The sequence below is a fragment of the Bubalus bubalis genome, chromosome 4, assembly GCF_019923935.1.
Source record: "Bubalus bubalis isolate 160015118507 breed Murrah chromosome 4, NDDB_SH_1, whole genome shotgun sequence".
Taxonomy (NCBI): Eukaryota; Metazoa; Chordata; class Mammalia; order Artiodactyla; family Bovidae; genus Bubalus; species Bubalus bubalis.
Window position 1 is genome coordinate 120,879,028 of NC_059160.1, and position 17,998 is coordinate 120,897,025.

Here is a 17,998-nt window from a genome sequence, read left to right on the forward strand (position 1 = left end):
ACAGTATAACAAGACTCAACTTCCTCTCTTCCTCAGCATCTCACAGAGAAGCTAGGATGAGAGTCAAGAGAAAAATCTGATCAGAGTACCACTTACAAGGCGGTAAACAAAAATAGTCACCAATCGTTGATTCGGAGCTTCTATTCCTTCATCTATAAAATCGAGGTAAACTAGGTAAAAACTCCCTTGGTAAACGAGATAAATGGTCCTCCCTCTTAGAATTGTTTTGAGTGTTGACTAAGAAAATATATACTCTAAGATCGGAGACTGGATGCATGACAAGCTCTCAGGCCATTTTAGTTATTTGGCTTGGGTCTCTTTAAAACTGAGTGACGTCGGGTAGTGCCTGACCCAGGTTAGAGTAGAATAGAACCCCACGGGGTTCCTCCAGGCTGTATCTGGGGCATTCATTCAACTGGGCCCTGAGCACCAGCGGCCGGCTCGGCCCGCCCCACTCTCCGAGAGCCCGCCTGTGCGATCCTCCGGCAGGAGAGAAGGTGCAGGGCCCCGATGGGAGCAGCAGCTGCACCACCCCCAAGAGCCATTTTCCAGCTGCCTCTCCCCAAGCTCACAGTAGCAGCTGGAGGAGAGGAGGCGAGCAGCCGAGAGGACCTGGCATTTAGAAGGATTATCTCCCAGCAGCCGGGACTTATGCAACAGTCTGTGGAAACAAATACAAAATATTCCCAAGGGAAAGCGCGGCCAGGTCAGGGAGTTAACACAGAAAACAACAGCCCCAATCACAGGACAATGTGCTTAGCTCACAGAGGTTAGTTCCTAACCTCTGGCCGTCTGATGAAAGCTGGGCTCCTCTCATAAAACAAATGAGCGTTTAGAAATAAACAGATGGGAGTTTAGCGGTCCAGAGGCCATCAAGGCTACCTGGTGAAAATCTGGACTTCGCCAGCGGCAAGTCTACGGCGTTCACAGCTGGCTCAACCCAGAGACACACTTTACGGAAATACAGGGTGGGACGGCGGGGGCGGGGCCGCCACCTTCCTTATTTTGTCAAGGGTGGCGTATTCTCTGCCTACCAAAAATAGATTAAATAAAATTAAGAAAGAGCTCGCCCTGAGCTCTCTCTGCGAGAAACGGCTGCGCGGTTCAGGAGACGCAAGAGCAAATCCAGTCCCGCCAGCTGGGCCCTCGCAGCCCCGTCCCCAGCCCGGTACCTGGCAGCGCCGCGTCCTCTGCGTCCACGGCGTCCCTGGTCTCCGCGTCCCCCGCGGCCTCCACGCCCCGCTCCTCCGGCCCTACGCGCGCCTCAGGCTCCGCGGGCGGCGGCGGCGGCGAGGCCGGGGCGCACTGGGGCGCGGGGGCCCCGGTGCCCGACGACGCCGAAGACGCCGAGTCGTCCGAGGCGCCGGCCTGGCCCCAGTCGTCCCAGAGCCAAGGCGCGTGCGCCTGCTCCAGCAGCCGGCGACCCAGACAGTAGTGGCGCAGCGCACGGTAGCACGGCCCGTACTCGTCCCAGCGCGGCTCCTGGTAGCGCTTCATGTACTCGCTCTTCACCCCGCTCCCCGGGGACATGGTGCCGCACGTCGGCCCCGAATGCCCGCCCTTCCGCGCCGCGCGGTCGCCTACAGAACCCATGACACGACACAGAGGTGCACCCCACCCCTCCGCCAGCCCAGCCCGCCGCGACGTTTAAACCCAGAGCCCCGCCCGGACGGGGCGGGCTGGGGCGGAGCGTGGGAAGTGGGGTAGGGAGCGGGGGCGAGAGGGTGGGGGCGGGGCGTGGGGGCGAGGGGCGGAGGGAGAGCGCGGCCCGCCTGGGGAGGGGACGGAGACCTGGGAGGGCGGCCCGGGGGCGAGGGAGGGCCGAGCGGCCTGGGCTGCAGGGCTCCGGGGTCACCGGGGAGGGCGGCTCGCGAGTTCAGAAGCCAGAGGCCGCGGGAGCCCGCGGATGGGAGGTGGAAGAGGGAGGCGTGGGCGCGGGGAGCGGGGCGGCCTCGGGGTCTTCGGAGCGGGATGTGTGGGCAGGAGGGGCAGCCCCGATTACCTCTTTCTTGTACCTCCAGCCCCGCGGCTCCGGCGGGTCCTCGGCGCGAGTGGCGCAGCAGCCCGGATCCTCCCGCTCTCCCAGCGCTTTCCTGCCGAGCAAGATGTCGCTCCTGCAGCAACCGGTAGGGGAAGGCGCCGCCTCAGTCCCGGGAGTAGTCGTCTCCCGCGCGCGCTCCTGGTCCCCGGCCCCCACCCCTCTCGGTGGGGGCGGTGACTTCGGCGCCTGGCGTGGGGTTGCGGGCGACTCGGCTGGACCAGGACCCTAGCCAGGTCCCCGCCCGCCTGAGGCGCCCACGAACCTCGTAGTGGGAGGCGCTGCCCCTGGTCCCCGCCGCGTCAGGAGGCGTCAGGGAACGGAGCCGCCCACCAGCCCGCGACTTTGTGTGTTCTCTTCCCGACACTTGCCAGGGTCGCGCTCCCAGAAACAACCCCAAGTGCGCGCGTTGGCTCTTGCTTCCTTTCCTCTGTTCACAACACCTGTTACTCTGGCTTTAACTCCTTTCAGTGCTTTGGTGCAACTCCTTTCTTGTCTACACCCCCGAACATTTTTTGAAGCTATTGATTAAAACTGCCAAGCTGCCCTCCCAGAGGCCCAGGTGCACAGAAAACCTTGGCGGACTCGGTTGCTTTGTGCTAAGTATACAATGTTGTGTTGATTGTTACAGTTTACAGAGCGGTCCCGTGCAGCTTCTTCCCCTTTATGAAAAGGAGCCTGGATACATTAGTAACAAAGATTTGGAAGAAAAGAAGTTCAGTTCAGTTCAGTTCAGTCGCTCAGTCGTGTCCGACTCTTTGCGACCCCATGAATTGCAGCACGCCAGGCCTCCCTGTCCATCACCAACTCCCAGAGTTCACTCAAACTCACGTGCATCGAGTCGGTGATGCCATCCAGCCATCTCATCCTCTGTCGTCCCCTTCTCCTCCTGCCCCCAATCTCTCCCTCCTAGCATCAGGGTCTTTTCCAATGAGTCAACTCTTCGCATGAGGTGGCCAAAGTACTGGAGTTTCAGCTTCAGCATCAGTCCCTCCAATGAACACCAGGACTGATCTCCTTTAGGATGGACTGGTTGGATCTCCTTGCAGTCCAAGGGACTCTCAAGAGCCTTCTTCAACACCACAGTTCAAAAGCATCAATTCTTCGGTGCTCAGCTTTCTTCACAGTCCAACTCTCACATCCATACATGACCACTGGGAAAACCATAGCCTTGACTAGACGGATTTGTTGGCAAAGTAATATCTCTGCTTTTTAATTTGCTATCTAGGTTGGTCATAACTTTCCTTCCAAGGAGTAAGCGTCTTTTAATTTCATGGCTGCAATCACCATCTGCAGTGATATTGGAGCCCAGAAAAATAAAGTCAGCCACTGTTTTCACTGTTTCCCAGTCTATCTGCCATGAAGTGATGGGACCAGATTGCCATGATCTTCGTTTTCTGAATGTGGAGCTTTAAGGCAGCTTTTTCGCTCTCTTCTTTCACTCTCATCAAGAGGCTTTTTAGTTTTTCTTCACTTTTTGCCATAAGGGTGGTGTCATCTGCATATCTGAGGTTATTGATATTTCTCCCAGCAATCTTGATTCCAGCTTGTGCTTCATCCAGCCCAGCATTTCTCATGATGTACTCTGCATATAAGTTAAATAAGCAGGGTGACAATAGACAGCCTTGACGTACTCCTTTTCCTATTTGGAACCAGTCTGTTGTTCCATGTCCAGTTCTAACTGTTGCTTCCTGACCTGCATATAGGTTTCTCAAGAAGCAGGTCAAGTGGTCTGGTATTCCCATCTCTTTCAGAATTGTCCACAGTTTATTGTGATCCACACAGTCAAAGGCTTTGGCATAGTCATTAAAGCAGGAATAGATGTTTTTCTGGAACTCTCTTGCTTTTTCGATGATCCAGTGGATGTTGGCAATTTGATCTCTGGTTCTTCTGCCTTTTCCAAAACCAGCTTGAACATCTGGAAGTTCACGGTTCACGTACTGCTGAATCCTGGCTTGCAGAATTTTGAGCATTACTTTACTAGCGTGTGAGATGAGTGCAATTGTGTGGTAGTTTGAGCATTCTTTGGCATTGCCTTTCTTTGGGATTGGAATGAAAACTGACCTTTTCCAGTCCTGTGGCCACTGCTGAGTTTTCCAAATTTGCTGGCATATTGAGTGCAGCACTTTCACAGCATCATCTTCCAGGATTTGAAGTAGCTCAACTGGAATCCCATCACCTCCACTAGCTTTGTTTGTAGTGATGCTTTCTAAGGCCCACTTGATTTCACATTCCAGGATGTCTGGCTCTAGGTGAGTGATCACACCATAGTGATTATCTGGGTGGTGAAGCTCTTTTTTGTACAGTTCTTCTGTGTACTCGTGCCACCTCTTCTTAATATCTTCTGCTTCTGTTATGTCCATACCATTTCTGTCCTTTATTGAGCCCATATTTGTATGAAATGTTCCCTTGGTATCTCTACTTTTCTTGAAGAGACCTCTAGTCTTTCCCATTCTGTTGTTTTCCTCTATTTCTTTGCATTGATTGCTGAGGAAGGCTTTCTTATCTCTCCTCACAAAGAAGTTGGGGGACGTCAAAACATTAGCAGTTAAAAAGCAGGCCTAGGTTCTGGCTTCCATACTGGATTTCCACCGACTCGCGTCTGTTTTCCCTTCTGCGTCCACCTCCTGTGCCGCCCTGCATCATAACCAAAAGATCCATAGGTAGACGGTGCCCAGCAGGACAAGTCAACCTGTTCTGAGAACTTGAAGGTTGTTGTCCAGAAGTCATTAACACTAATTGTTAACCGCAGTTTTCTGGAGAAACACTTGTGACCTCCATTGTTGACACCCACAGGGTGGCCCTGACTTCTCCCCTCCTCAACTTTACCTTCTATAGCTTGAAATATCCCAGGAAACTGCTAACGCATTTCTCTTTAAACTGGTTTCCCATGGCTGCAAACAAAAGAACCTTAATAAATATATTAATAATGTGGGGGAAATGACGATGTGCGGTTACATAAAAAATTCAGAACACAATCTGTTTCAGTTAGCTTTGGTTGCATAATTAAGTACCCCAAAACTTGTGGTTTAAAACAAAAGATGTATTACTTCTCACAGTTCTATGGGTTAGCTAGGCCATTCCAAAGCTGGTTTCACTCTGCTGGTTTAGACTCAAACAGTTGCATTCAGCTGGAGGGAGAACTGGTTGGGAAGGTTCAACATGGCTCTACTCACATACCTGACACTGGGGCTGGCTGTGGGCTGGGCTGTCTTGATATCCTCCCTGTATTCTTGTCCCCCAGGAGGTTAGCCTAGCTTCTTCACCTGGCCCTTTCTTCTAAGAGGTTAGTAGCAGAAGTTGGGAGGCCTCTGAAGGTCTTATATGTCACTCTGCTGCAAGCTAATGCTCAAATAAGTCCCAAGGCTAGCCCACATTCAGAGAGCAAGAAACTCCACCTCTCCCTGAGAGGAGTTGACGCAAACTTGCATTGCAAAGGGGTGTGCATACTGGATGGGGGAATTTGTGGCTGTATTTTACAATCACAACCACACACACACAGTATATAAGGTATGACACCATTTTCTGTATAACTGAAAAATAGGGTTAGGAATGACTTTTTTGTTTTACATTTCTCTATTATGCAGATAGGTGCATGCCATTCATTCTAATTTTTTAAAGTATTATTTATTATTCAGGGCTTACCACTTGAAAGTGACAAAAACCCGATTCAATTAGCTTAAACAGAAAGGGTACTGATTGTCTCTGGCAAACCTAGACCCGGGAATCCAGTCAATATCATTGGGACTCTACTTCTCTCTTTGGTCTCTGAGCTTTCCTCTGGGGGCTGGCCTTTTCTCCCACTACAATGGACTTCCTCTTCACCACTGGAGAAAGTGCAGCTTGTACTCCAAGCTTATGTTGTCTTAGCTGAGGACCACCAGCAACAGACAACTTCTTAGTATTCCAGTTATAGAGAAAGATTCTTGGCTGTCACCTAACCCTACCCCAGGGGTAGGAGGTGATATGATTGGCCAGGAATGGGTCATGTTTCCATCCCTGTGAATGGGGATAGGGTGGGAGGCTGAAATTGACAACCCCAGGAGACCCACAGGGAACAAGAAAGGACTGGCTCCCCAGAGAAAGGAGCAGTAGGCAGATAAAACAACATATGTTCCTCCATATATTCGTCTTTGTGTTTAAAAAAAAAAAAAAAAAAAACAGGATGAGAAAGATCTAATTTGACAGCATGTGTGGGGGGAACCTTCTGGGTCCTAGTTGACCATAAATAAGGTGCAACTGTTAAGACGTTGAATACAATCATAAGCAGTAGCCACAAAGTTGTATTTCTTTATCAGGGGCAGTAAACCTTTCCTGTAGAGAATCCTCTGTTCCTAGAGCACTGAAGGACTGCCTGTGGAGAAGACAGTGTTGTTTTGTTTTACAGATAGAATCAGGACCAGCAAGCAGAGATTATAAGCTACAACTGTGGCAAATATGGACCTGCAACGGGTTTCTGAAGCAAGAGGGAGACTTTAGGGCTGGCCTCTGGAGCTCACAGAAGAAACCGAGTAGAAAACAGACAGACACCAAAGGGACGTCAGAGACTGGACAGCAGGGTCCCCATAAGGACAGGAGAGGACTTTGGTAGAAGGAACTCAGTGCGAGGCAGCCCTGGGTGGATCCCTCTACAAGATACAGTAGGAGCTGAAAGGAAGGTCAGTGCTAGACTCCTGAAAGATCATAGAAAGAGAATCGAGATTTGCTACCCAAATGCACAGGTTCCATGTCTGAAAACCTGCTAGCGACTTCATCTGGCGGCCTCACAGAGTGGCAAGCCCCGCAGGCTGGCCTCCTTCAGGGAAGCTGGGCTGGACTTCCTAGCTCCCTGCGTCCAGAGTCCTGCATCCTGAGGCCCCGGGCACTACCACTCCCTCCCCTCAGAGTGCCATCCCATCTGTGTCAATGTCTGTGTCCTTCTGAGCTAAGAGAGGCCGTCTTCCGAGAGCACCCCCGATTCACCCTTCCTTCCCCCTGAGGTGTTCTTTCCAGGCATGTGCCTCCTGCCTTTCCTGACCCCTCCCAGCTGGTGCTCCATCAGCTTTCATCTTCCCTTTTGTCTCTGGATTTTGCTTCTTTTTCTCCCTATTTCCCTCTCCCTTGCATTTTCCCTCACCTTCTCTCTCCAAACAAAGACTTGGGAATCCACTATCCACTCTACCCTTTTTATAAACCCACCCCCCAGTGTGGAAGCTCACATGCTTATGTGCTAAGTCGCTTCAGTCGTGTCTGATTCTTTGTGACCCTATGGATTGTAGCCTGCCAGGTTCCTTTGTTCATGGGATTCTTCAGGCAAGAATACCTGCGTGGTTTGCTGTACCCTCCTGCAGGGGATCTTCCCAATCTAGGGATAGAACCCATCTCTTATGTCTCCTGCATCAGCAGGCAGATTCTTTACCATAAGTGCCACTTGGGAAACCCGTGGATGCTACAGATGCTAGATATTTTCCATAGCATCCTTTGCAGCTAGAATGTAGGCCTGTGACCTGAAAGTGAAAGTCTCTCAGTCATGTCTGACTCTTTGTGACCCCCATGACTATACAGTCCATGGAATTCTCCAGGCCAGAATACTGGAGTGGGTAACCTTTCCCTTTTTCAGGGGATCTTCCCAACTCAGGGATCAAACCTAGGTTTCTTGCATTATGGGTGGATTCTTTACCAGCTGAGCCACAGGGGAAGCCCAAGAATACTGGAGGGGGTAGCCTATCCCTCCTCCATCAGATCTTCTTAACCCAGGAATTGAACCCAGGTCTCCTGCATTGCAGGTGGATTCTTTAAACTGAGCTATAAACTCTGCTAATCAGATACTCCTGCCCCCAGGCTTGGAATCAGGGTCTGATGGTGCTAAGAAGCAAGGACCAAGAAGGTTTCTCTTTGGCTGAGATGCCAATTTCAGAGCCAAGTTCCTGGAGCAGCAGTGGCCCCAACACTTGGAGAAATGCCTTTGTCCAGAGCCAGTGGTGTCAGGGATGCAAGCTCCGTTGGTCTCCACTGGTGTTCTTCCTCTCAGAGCCCCAGACCTGTTCCAGAGATTCTGGAAGCCACCCAAGCACTGTTTAAATATTGATATATGTCTTTTCTCCTAAAATTAGCAGTGTTGATTTCTCTAAGCAAGCACCCTGACGCACTGGACTGTCCTAATTCCTTCCTCCTTGCTAAATGGTATCTGGATTCTTTGGCAGCTTCCTATTCCTCCTCCTCTGTTTGTTTTCTTAAATTTATCTATTTATTTATTTATAGGTGTGCTGAGTCTTTGTTGCTGCTCTTGCCTCTCTCTAGCTGCAGAGAGTGGAACTTCTCTCTAGTTGTGGCGCACAGGCTTCTCATTGTGGTGGCTTCTGTTGTTGCAGAGCATGGGCTCTAGGGCACACAAACTTCAATAGGTGTGACTCCCCAGCTCTTGAGCACAGGCTCAATAGTTGTGGTACATGGGCTTGGTTGCTCCACAGCACGTGGGATCTTCCCAGATCAGGGATCAAACTTGTGTCTCTTGCATTTGGCAGGCAGATTCTTTACCACTGAGCCACCAGAGAAGCCCTCCTCCTCCTCTTTATTAAATTAAGGATTCCTCATTCTTTGTGTACCTCTCCCCACCTACCATCTCTGCACAAGGGACCACTTATGCAGAGCAGTGACTACTATGTATACTGTAGCATCAATACCTCTGTGACCCCAACCCCCAGAGCCAGACCCCTGTGCAGCTCACTGGCCATTCCCCCTTGGTGCACAGCTTGCCAGAAGCTCATATTCAGTGTTCATATTTACCATCTTACTCTCCCCAGCAATCCCTTTGTCTCTGTTCCCCATTTCATTAATGGCATTTTCATTCTCCCAGTCATAGACTCAAAATGTCAGGGTCATCCTAGAGCCTGGGTGCCCACATGCTAGGCTAAGGTGATCTTGTCCATCAGACAGTGTCTCTTGAGTTCATCCCCCACTTATCACATTGGTCAGGGATAGGAGGTACAACTCACAAGCATCAAGCCCCCTTCGTGGCCTTGCAGAGAACAAGGACCTGATCTAAACAAAGGGTCTGCAGCAACAGTAGGCCCAGCTGTGTTACTGCCCCCTCAGCCCTACCCCCATGATGACTGCCAAAGGAAGCCAGTCCTGTGGCTTGCGATGGGATGGGGCTGTCAGAGCCACAAGCTGGTCCGGACTGCTAAATGTGGGCAGAGAAAAATCATATTTTTAAAAAATCATCAAATACAACTCAGTACTGTTTAACTGCCCTCTTTCTCTTCTTGTCTACAATGAAGGTAGTCAGGGACTACAATATAGAAAAATACATGTGAACAGTTCCTTTTTTGTGGATAAGATCTGGGTGAAACATTTGTTTCACTGCATCAGTCCTGGTCATAACCTTATGTCTGAACCTCGTACCAGCAACAGAAAAAATCAAGAATATCCATTGAAAACAACAAAATATTTAGCTTGAGTTCCTGCCAAGAAGCCTGGGAAAATACCCCCAAGTTGATAGCCTGGAGCCTGTTCTTGAGAAGAGGATTCCCAAACAGCAAACTCCAACCTGTGTGCAAAACCATCTGTCTATGCAACAGTGAGGTTGCCCAGACTCCTATTTACCTCTGGGGCTTCTGGAGTTGTTCACTTCCTGAGAAGAGGAAAAGAGAGGTTCTGTGCCAGGACCCACTGACTGCAGACCCTGACCTGGGCCACCAGTTGAGCTCTGGCCTGAGAGGCTACTTCCTGAGAAGAGGAAAAGAGAGGTTCTGTGCCAGGACCCACTGACTGCAGACCCTGACCTGGGCCACCAGTTGAGCTCTGGCCTGAGAGGCTACTCAGCCCTGGGATGGCTCTCAGGTGAAGACGCATCTCAGTCTGATCAGGCCACTATAACAAAGCATCACACACTGGGCAGCTCATCAACAACAGACCTTTATTTCTGACAGTCCTGATCAAGCTGCCAGAATGGACAAGTTCTGGGGAAAATCTAGTTCATCCCTCACAGACTGTGTCCTCATATGGTGAGAAAAGGGGTGAGGGAGCTCTCTGGTATCTCTTATAATAGCAGAATCCCATTCATGGGGGCTCCACCCTCAGGACTGAATGGTTCTGCAAAGGCCTTACTCACTTCTTAGAATCATCACCTTGGGGGGTAGTTTTCAACATATGAACTAGTGGGACAAGGACATTCCGCCCATAGCAACACTCCTCCTCTACCGCTCCCCCTACCCCCTGCTGCCTCTTATCTTCTAGGGCATTTCTGGAACAGTCCCCCAGCTCTCCCCCCCACCGTGCCCCTCTCTACCCTTCCACTTCCAGTTGTGCCTGTCTCCCCTTCCTTGCTGTTCCCACTCTTGGTTCCATCTAACAGAGAAGCAAAAATATCCTCAATTACCTTGACTACTTGATAATAAGCCATCAAATCCAGAAGAACAGTGTGATTACCATGGCAATTTGACAGAACATGGAATTCTGTGTGCAGCTCTTCTGACAGCATTGGGAACGCCTGTTTTGAGAGTGAGCCCAGACTCAAATTCCGACTGTCTTGCTCTGTGTGGGGGGATGCTGAGCCCAGGGCCACCTAACTGTGTGAATTTCTGAAGACATTCTTGGCCAAACTGCCTGTATTGAATCAGACCATCACCATGCATGTAAGGATATGTGTCTTTCTCTGAGGCTTCAGAACTTTCATGAGAGGATGACATTCTTAGTTGAGCAGCACAGACTCCCTACATTTCAAGTTTTATCCCCAGAGAACAGAGTCTCTAACTCTGCCAGGCTGGGGAGCAAGAAAATATCTCTCCTGGAGGATTCCCTAATGAATATGCACTCTCTCCATGGCTCTAGGATTCCAAAGTCTATTTTTATCCCTTGCATTCTAGCCAATTTAGTAGAAAACCATGTACTTAAAGAGCACTGCTCTGGCCCCTCACAGAACTGCTTTTACTGAATTGCATCTGGACAGGAAACAGCCAGACAGAACTGTTGGATCTGGAAAGGGAAATGACCTGGTCCTCACTTTGTGCATAATCCTCTGTGACAACCCATGGGAGAAATTCATCTCAGTCTTATATTGACAAGCTAACTAGTTTTTTACATATTGAACATTGGAAATTATTATTTTTTTTTTTCTTTGCTTCAGCTGCTATAAAGTATAGAGCCAAATTCGTGGTGCACTTTTGGGCATTAACATACCTGGGCTGTGTTCTTTTCCTTGCTCTAAATTCCTCTCTTACAGATTTGATCTTCTTGTAGCACATGTATTTCAGAAGCTGACTTAAATTTTTTTTTTTTGAAAATTGTTATTAATTCTCCAAAATTCATGTAAAATGTGAACTTTTTAATTCAATGAGATTTGCAGGAAATATGTAATATAAAGCTACACAGATGTCACATTGGTATAAAAGATACATGCTGCTGCTGCTAAATCACATCAGTCGTGTCCGACTCTGTGCAACCCCACAGACGGCAGCCCACCAGGATCCTCTGTCCCTGGGATTCTCCAGGCAAGAACACTGGAGTGGGTTGCCATTTCCTTCTCCAATGCATGAAAGTGAAAAGTGAAAGGGAAGTCGCTCAGTCGTGTATGACTTTTCGAGCCCCCATGGACTGTATGTAGCCGACCAGGCTCCTCCATCTATGGGATTCTCTAGGCAAAAGTACTAGAGTGGGTTGCCATTGCCTTCTCCGATAAGATACATAAGAGATATTAAATACCTTAATTGGAAATCAGTATCTAAATACACTTGAATCCTGAATATAAATATATATGTGTATATATATATCAGTTCAGTTCAGTCGCTCAGTCATGTCAGACTCTTTGCAACCCCATGAATCGCAGCACTCCTGGCCTCCCTGTCCATCTTATGCACATATATATGCATGCATAAATGAATCATTTTGCTATACACTTAAAAGTGACACTACATTGTATTAGGTTGGTACAAAAGTAATTGCAATTTTGGACCCATGAATTTTAAATCATTATAACTAGGCTCAAACACATTTTTATTAATCAAAATAGGAACCATTAAAATCAGCACGTCTTGCCTACAAGAAATAAGTTTGTTTATCCCTATAGCATAAAAATCCATGCTTTAAGATTCGACAAACTCTTGGAAAGCATTTTCTGCCTCCTCCTGGTTGTGGAAGCATTTTCCCTGTGCATCCATGGGTACTCCAGGCGGAAAGATCAACTGGCCACTACCTGAAGGAGCTGAAGAAGAAGCTGTTCAAATGACAGCAGATTTAGAACCAGGATCTGCGACGGAAGCACTGGGTGGTCAGAGCTGTGAAGACTGTTTATGCAGTGGCACCTCAAGAACTGGGCATCCAGTGCCAGCCTGACTCTGGGAAGAAGCGCAGAAAACTCCAGCAGATCAGGCTTGCCCATAAAGAGAAAGCAGCCATGGAAATGCACTAGTGAAACACAGCCCAAATCAAAACAGAAGACAAAAGCCCCTAGAATGTAGGCATGGAGGACTTTGAACATAGCTAACTCTGAATCTCACCCTCCTACTAGAGTCTTAGCTGGAGCCAGGAGGACTCGATGGTTGTTTCTAAAGACTGGAGAAAGCATTCCTCCTTTTCACTCTCCCCATATTTCTCTTCCCTGATGGCCTACTGCCCTGTCCTGAAGAGATGCATTGAGAAGAAGAGTGTAGAAAAGAAAGTTTGAAGAGGGAGTTCTAAGCAGTCAACTGCATTTGTAATAAAGCCCTAGCAATCTCACTGAGATGTGTGTGACTAAATGTAGGAATGGGGATGGGCCAGAAAAAGGGATGGTGAGCATGGAAACAACAACTGAGAAACAGGACCCACAGCGCTTACTTGAGCAAAGGCGATAAGAAGTTAACCTCCTTGATGGCCCTGTCTCCCCAATGAGTGACACTGCAACTTTCTATTTCTGACAAAAATAAAGATTATTATAGATATGGCAGAGGAGGAAAGGCTTTTGATACCAGCCCTGCCACTTCCCCTGTGTGACCAAAGTGGACAAGTGACTGTGATTGTCTTTGCTTCCTTTGCTGGATTATATTTTTAATAAAATGAACATTCTTTATCACTAAAAAAAAAAAAAAGTTGTCAAGATGCTTGAAGAAGTGGTAGTCAGTTGGCAAACGGTCAGATGAATATGGCAGATGGGGCAAAACTTCATAACCAATTCATTCAACTTTTGAAGGATTGGTTGTGCGACATGTGGTCAGACAGTGTCATGGAGAATTGGGCCCATTCTGTTGACTAATGCTGGCTGCAAGCTTTGCAGTTTTCAGGGTATCTGATCGATTTGCTGAGCATGCTTCTCAGATGTAATGGTTTTGCCAGAATTCAGAAGGCTATAGTGGATCAGACAGGCAGCAGGCCACCAAACAGTGACCATGACCTCTTTTTGCTGCAAGTTTGGCTTTATAAAGTGCTTTGGAGCTTCTTCTCAGTCCAACCACTGAGCTGGTTGTTGTATAAAATCCACTTTTTGTCCCATGTCACAAATTGATCAAAAAATGGTTTGTTGTTGTCCCATAGAATAAGAGAAGACAGCACATCCAAACGATGTTTTTTTTTTTATTTTCAGTCAGCTCATGAGGCACCCACTTATCAAGTTTTTTCACCTTTCTTTCAAATGCCAAATGTCCATAGAATGGTCAACGTTGAGTTCTTGGGCAACTTCTTGTGTAGTTGCAAGAAGACCAGCTTCAATGACTGCTCTCAATTGGTCAGTGTCAATTTTTGATGGCCAGTCACTGTGCTCCTCATCTTTAAGGCTCTCGCCTCCTTTGCAAAACTTCTTGAACCACCCCTGCACTGTACATTCATTAGCAGTTCATGGGCCAAATGCTTTGTTGATGTTGCAAATTATCTCTGTTGTTTTATGACCCATTTTGAAACTTGAATTTACTTTTTGTCTAGCATCATTTCTATAGTCTGAAATAAATGTAAAATAAACAGCAAGTAATAAATCAATAGCAAAAAATAAAGTGAGGAATGCACATTAAAATGATACAAAAATGTTAAATGTATATATATATATATATATGTACGTATTATTTTTGTTTAGTTGCTAAGTTCTGTCTGATTCTTTTGCAACCCCGTGGACTGTAGCCCACCAGGCTTCTCTGCCCATGGGATTTCCAGGCAAGAATACTGGAGTGAGTTGCCATTTCCTTCTCCAGAGGATCTTTCCGACTCAGGGATTGAACCCACATCTCCTGCATTGGCAGGTGGATTCTTTACCACTGAGCCACTGAGGAAGCCCTATATATGTGTGTATATGTGCATTTGTGTGTGTGTGTGTGTGTGTGTGTGTGCTCAGTTGCTCAGTCATGTCCAACTCTTTGTGACCCAATGGTATATAACCCACCAAGCTCCTCTGTTCATGGGATTTTCCAGGCAAGGAAACTGGAGTGGGTTGCCATTTTCTTCTCCAAGGGATCTTCCTGACCCAGAGATCAAACCTGCACTCCTGTGTCTCCTGCATTGGCAGGCAGATTCTTTACCACTGAGCCACTTGGGAAGTCCCGTGTGTGTGTGTGTGTGTGTGTGTTTCTGTATAATTTTTGAATTGTGGATGAGTATAACAAACCACGAGTAGAATGGTAAAAATTAAACACTTTGGTAAATGATGTCAGATTCGTGATCTCTAAAGAAAAAGATTTAGTTTTGGGATGACCAGGGAACAGGCTTGATCACTCAAGAGCTTTTGTGTAGCAGAGTTTTATTAAAGTATAAAAAGGGACAGAGAAAGCTTCTGACATAGACATCAGAAGGGGAATGGAGAGTGTCCCCCTTCCTCACTAGTCTTAGCAAGGGAGTTATACACTTTTTCAACTGGTTATTACAGTAAATCAAAAGAATGTCTCAAGGTTGTAAAGGTCTTACCAGGCCCACTCCCACAATTTACATTTTAAGATAACAGGATTAGAACTAACAATAGAAAGATCTTACCAGAAAAGCTAGAGAGTTCCAGGAAAACATCTATTTCTGCTTTAATGACTATGCCAAAGCCTTTGACTGTGTGGATCACAAGAAACTGTGGAAAATCTTGAAAGAGATGGGAATACCAGACCACCTGACCTGTCTCTTGAGAAATATGTATACAGGTCAGGAAGCAACAGTTAGAACTGGACATGGAACAACAGACTGGTTCCAAATAGGAAAAGGAGTACGTCAAGGCTGTCTATTGTCACCCTGCTTATTTAACTTATATGCAGAGTACATCATGAGAAACGCTGGGCTGGATGAAGCACAAGCTGGAATCAAGATTGCCAGGAGAAATATCAATAACCTCAGATATGCAGATGACACCACCCTTATGGCAGAAAGTGAAGAAGAACTAAAGAGCCTCTTGATGAAAGTGAAAGAGGAGAATAAAAAGGTTGACTTAAGGCTCAACATTCAGAAAACTAAGATCATGGCATCTGGTCCCATCACTTCATGGCAAATAGATGGGAAACAGTGGAAACAGTGACAGACTTTATTTTGGGGGGCTCCAAAAACACTGCAGATGGTGATTGCAGCCATGAGACTAAAAGACACTTACTCCTAGGAAGAAAAGCTATGACCAACCTAGACAGCATATTCAAAAGCAGAGACATTACTTTGCCAACAAAGGTCCGTCTAGTCAAGGCTACAGTTTTTCCAGTAGTCATGTATGAATGTGAGAGTTGGGCTATAAAGAAAGCTGAGCGCAGAAGAATTGATGCTTTTGAACTGTGGTGTTGGAGAAGACTCTAGAGAGTCTCTTGGACTGCAAGGAGATCCAACCAGTCCATCCTAAAGGAGATCAGTCCTGGCTGCTCATTGGAAGGACTGATGTTGAAGCTGAAACTCCAATATTTTGGCCACCTGGTGCGAAGAACTGACTCATTTCAAAAGACCCTGATGCTGGGAAAGATTGAAGGTGGGAGGAGAAGGGGACAACAGAGGATGAGATGGTTGGATGGCATCACCAACTCAATGGGCATGAGTTTGAGTCAACTCTGGGAGTTGGTGATGGACAGGGAGGCCTGGCGTGCTGCAGTCCATGGGGTCACAAAGAGTCGGACACGACTCTGCAACTGAACTGAACTGAAGCAGACATATACTTTAGGATGACAGAATTAGTCAAAAGTTTCTTAAGAAGGAGAAACATGTCCTCAAGCAGGATACATTGTCATATAATCATTGGTATAGAGTTTAAGGAAGAACATATCCTTGAGGAAGATGAGTTGTTTTGTTGTGTAATCATTAGCTCTGGTTTGTCTTTTTCACCTCTTTGAGAACCCCAGACCCCTTTCTCATGCTTGCGGATCCCGGGCTTCTTATCAACCTAGGAACTGACTCTCATTCCCCCCTTTTTCTTTTAGAAGAATTATGTTGCAAAGGAAAGGGGTGGTGTTTTCATTCCATAACTACTTCCTGCTGGGATGGGGCACTGTCCCTAAATTGTTGAGGCATCATATTCCCCTAACCCTCACATTGAGAGTCTCTGATCCAGGGCCCCCAAGTAATAGTTGGAGAGGCTGTGGCACTCACAGGAGCTTGGACAACCACTTTAACTTAAAAGCTTTCGGATGATTAGAAACACATCCAGTTACACAATTACAGATGCAGGGAGCAAACAATAAAAACAGAACAATTAGAATTATTATTATTAAGATAGTTATCCACCATGGGGAGCTAGTTAATGTTTCCCAATATGAGGTGACTGAGGCTTCAGGAGAATCCAGAGCCTGAATCATCTTGTTCATGTGCTTAGTGAAGTGAGTAACATTAGTGCTCATATCTGGTATATATGTACAACATTGGGTATGAATAATGGCACAAGTTCCTCCTTGTGAAGCCATTAGAATATCTAAGGCCAATCTGTTTTGTAAAACCACCTTTCTAATTTGTATTTGTTCAGCATTAAGGGCTGAAATTGATTTTTTGAGAATCTTGTAAAGTCTATTGAGTAAAGTTAGTCAGAGCATCAACTTGTAGCATAATATCAGTAGTTCCCAGAGGAAAGGAATATTGCAGCCAGATAATCATACCAGTGAAATACAGACCTTGTCCAGTGAGTTTTAAGGTGTGGCAGATTAGCAGGCCTCTCTGGAAACTCTGAAACCATGAAGTCATGAATAAAATCTAGACGTAGGGTGCATCTCCCTATCCAACCAGGAGGAAGCCATGCCCATAGGTAAGAGCCACACATCCAGTGGCTCCTGTCAGGAGCAAGCCAGCATGACTGAGGGATCCAGCCCCAGTCAGTGCCTGGCCAGGCAAAAGGAGGACTTGAACTGGGATTGGAACACATAGGAATTGTTACACTGCTTGTTTCTTGGGGCAAAAATCCCAATTATTTCTAGTCGTTATAATTGTCGGCTGACTTCTGAGTATGGCTCTTTTGGTTCCCAGCATATGGAGGTGTTAGATACTAGGTGTCCCTTTTCAGGAGTTAGCCATATGACCTCATTACATATTTGATAAACATCAGAAAGAAAACCACCAGTTCTAGACCCATTTACCTACTTATGTGCAGCAAAATAGTCATTAAACCAGGATAATGTATGCTGCTGCTGCTGCTGCTGCTAAGTCGCTTCAGTCGTGTCCGACTCTGTGCGACTCCAGAGACAGCAGCCCACCAGGCTTCCCTGCCCCTGGGATTCTCCAGGCAAGAACACTGGAGTGGGTTGCCATTTCCTTCTCCAGTGCATGAAAGTGAAAAGTAAAGTGAAGTCGCTCAGTCATGTCCGACTCTTAGCGACCCCATGGACTGCAGCCTACCAGGCTCCTCTGCCCATGGGATTTTTCCAGGCAAGAGTACTGGAGTGTGTTGCCATTGCCTTCTTTGAAGATAATGTATAATCAAAGTTAAAAGTCAGACAATAAAGTATAAGGATTAGACACCATGGGGTGTAAAGAAACCACAGCCTCATTTATTATTCATAAATCTTGAACTAGTTTCAATTTATCATTGGACTTTTTTTACACTCAAAATGTTACATGGACTGTTATAGGGAATTAATATCCTTTGTT

General features: G+C 47.0%; 2 protein-coding genes and 1 pseudogene across 5 annotated transcripts in view; 1 reads left to right on the plus strand and 2 right to left on the minus strand.

The window, feature by feature from the left end:
- The window catches only part of LOC102407782 (centriole, cilia and spindle associated protein), a 34,526-nt gene extending 32,392 nt beyond the window's left edge, over positions 1–2,134 (minus strand). The window contains exons 1-2 of one of the 4 annotated variants that reach the window (XM_025284474.2): positions 2,003–2,134; positions 1,173–1,580 (exon numbers count right to left, since the gene is read on the minus strand). In XM_025284474.2, coding sequence (XP_025140259.2) covers positions 1,173–1,530 — 358 coding nt within the window. In that variant the 5' untranslated portion in view covers positions 1,531–1,580; positions 2,003–2,134. Of the gene's footprint in view, positions 1–1,172; positions 1,650–2,002 lie in introns of those variants that run through there. The other 3 variants (XM_025284475.2, XM_006063050.3, XM_006063052.4) reach the window with 3 other exon arrangements.
- Positions 1,592–11,517, plus strand: LOC123333390 (rRNA 2'-O-methyltransferase fibrillarin-like). The gene is made up of 4 exons (XM_044942003.1): positions 1,592–1,607; positions 1,660–1,913; positions 2,022–2,126; positions 7,859–11,517. Exons 1-4 carry the CDS (start codon positions 1,592–1,594, stop codon positions 8,096–8,098), a joined length of 615 nt encoding a protein of 204 aa, XP_044797938.1. The 3' UTR covers positions 8,099–11,517.
- A 1,581-nt stretch (positions 11,518–13,098) lies between these two features.
- Positions 13,099–13,918, minus strand: LOC123465719 (annotated as a pseudogene).
- Between the last annotated feature and the right edge of the window lie 4,080 nt (positions 13,919–17,998).

Bases quoted from the DNA above. Each gene is read 5' to 3' on its own strand.
- LOC123333390 (XM_044942003.1), top strand. The intron at 1,914-2,021 runs GTGGAAGAGGGA...TTGTACCTCCAG, and splicing joins CGGGAGCCCGCGGATGGGAG to CCCCGCGGCTCCGGCGGGTC. The intron at 2,127-7,858 runs GTAGGGGAAGGC...TCCTGCCCCCAG, and splicing joins TGTCGCTCCTGCAGCAACCG to GCTTGGAATCAGGGTCTGAT.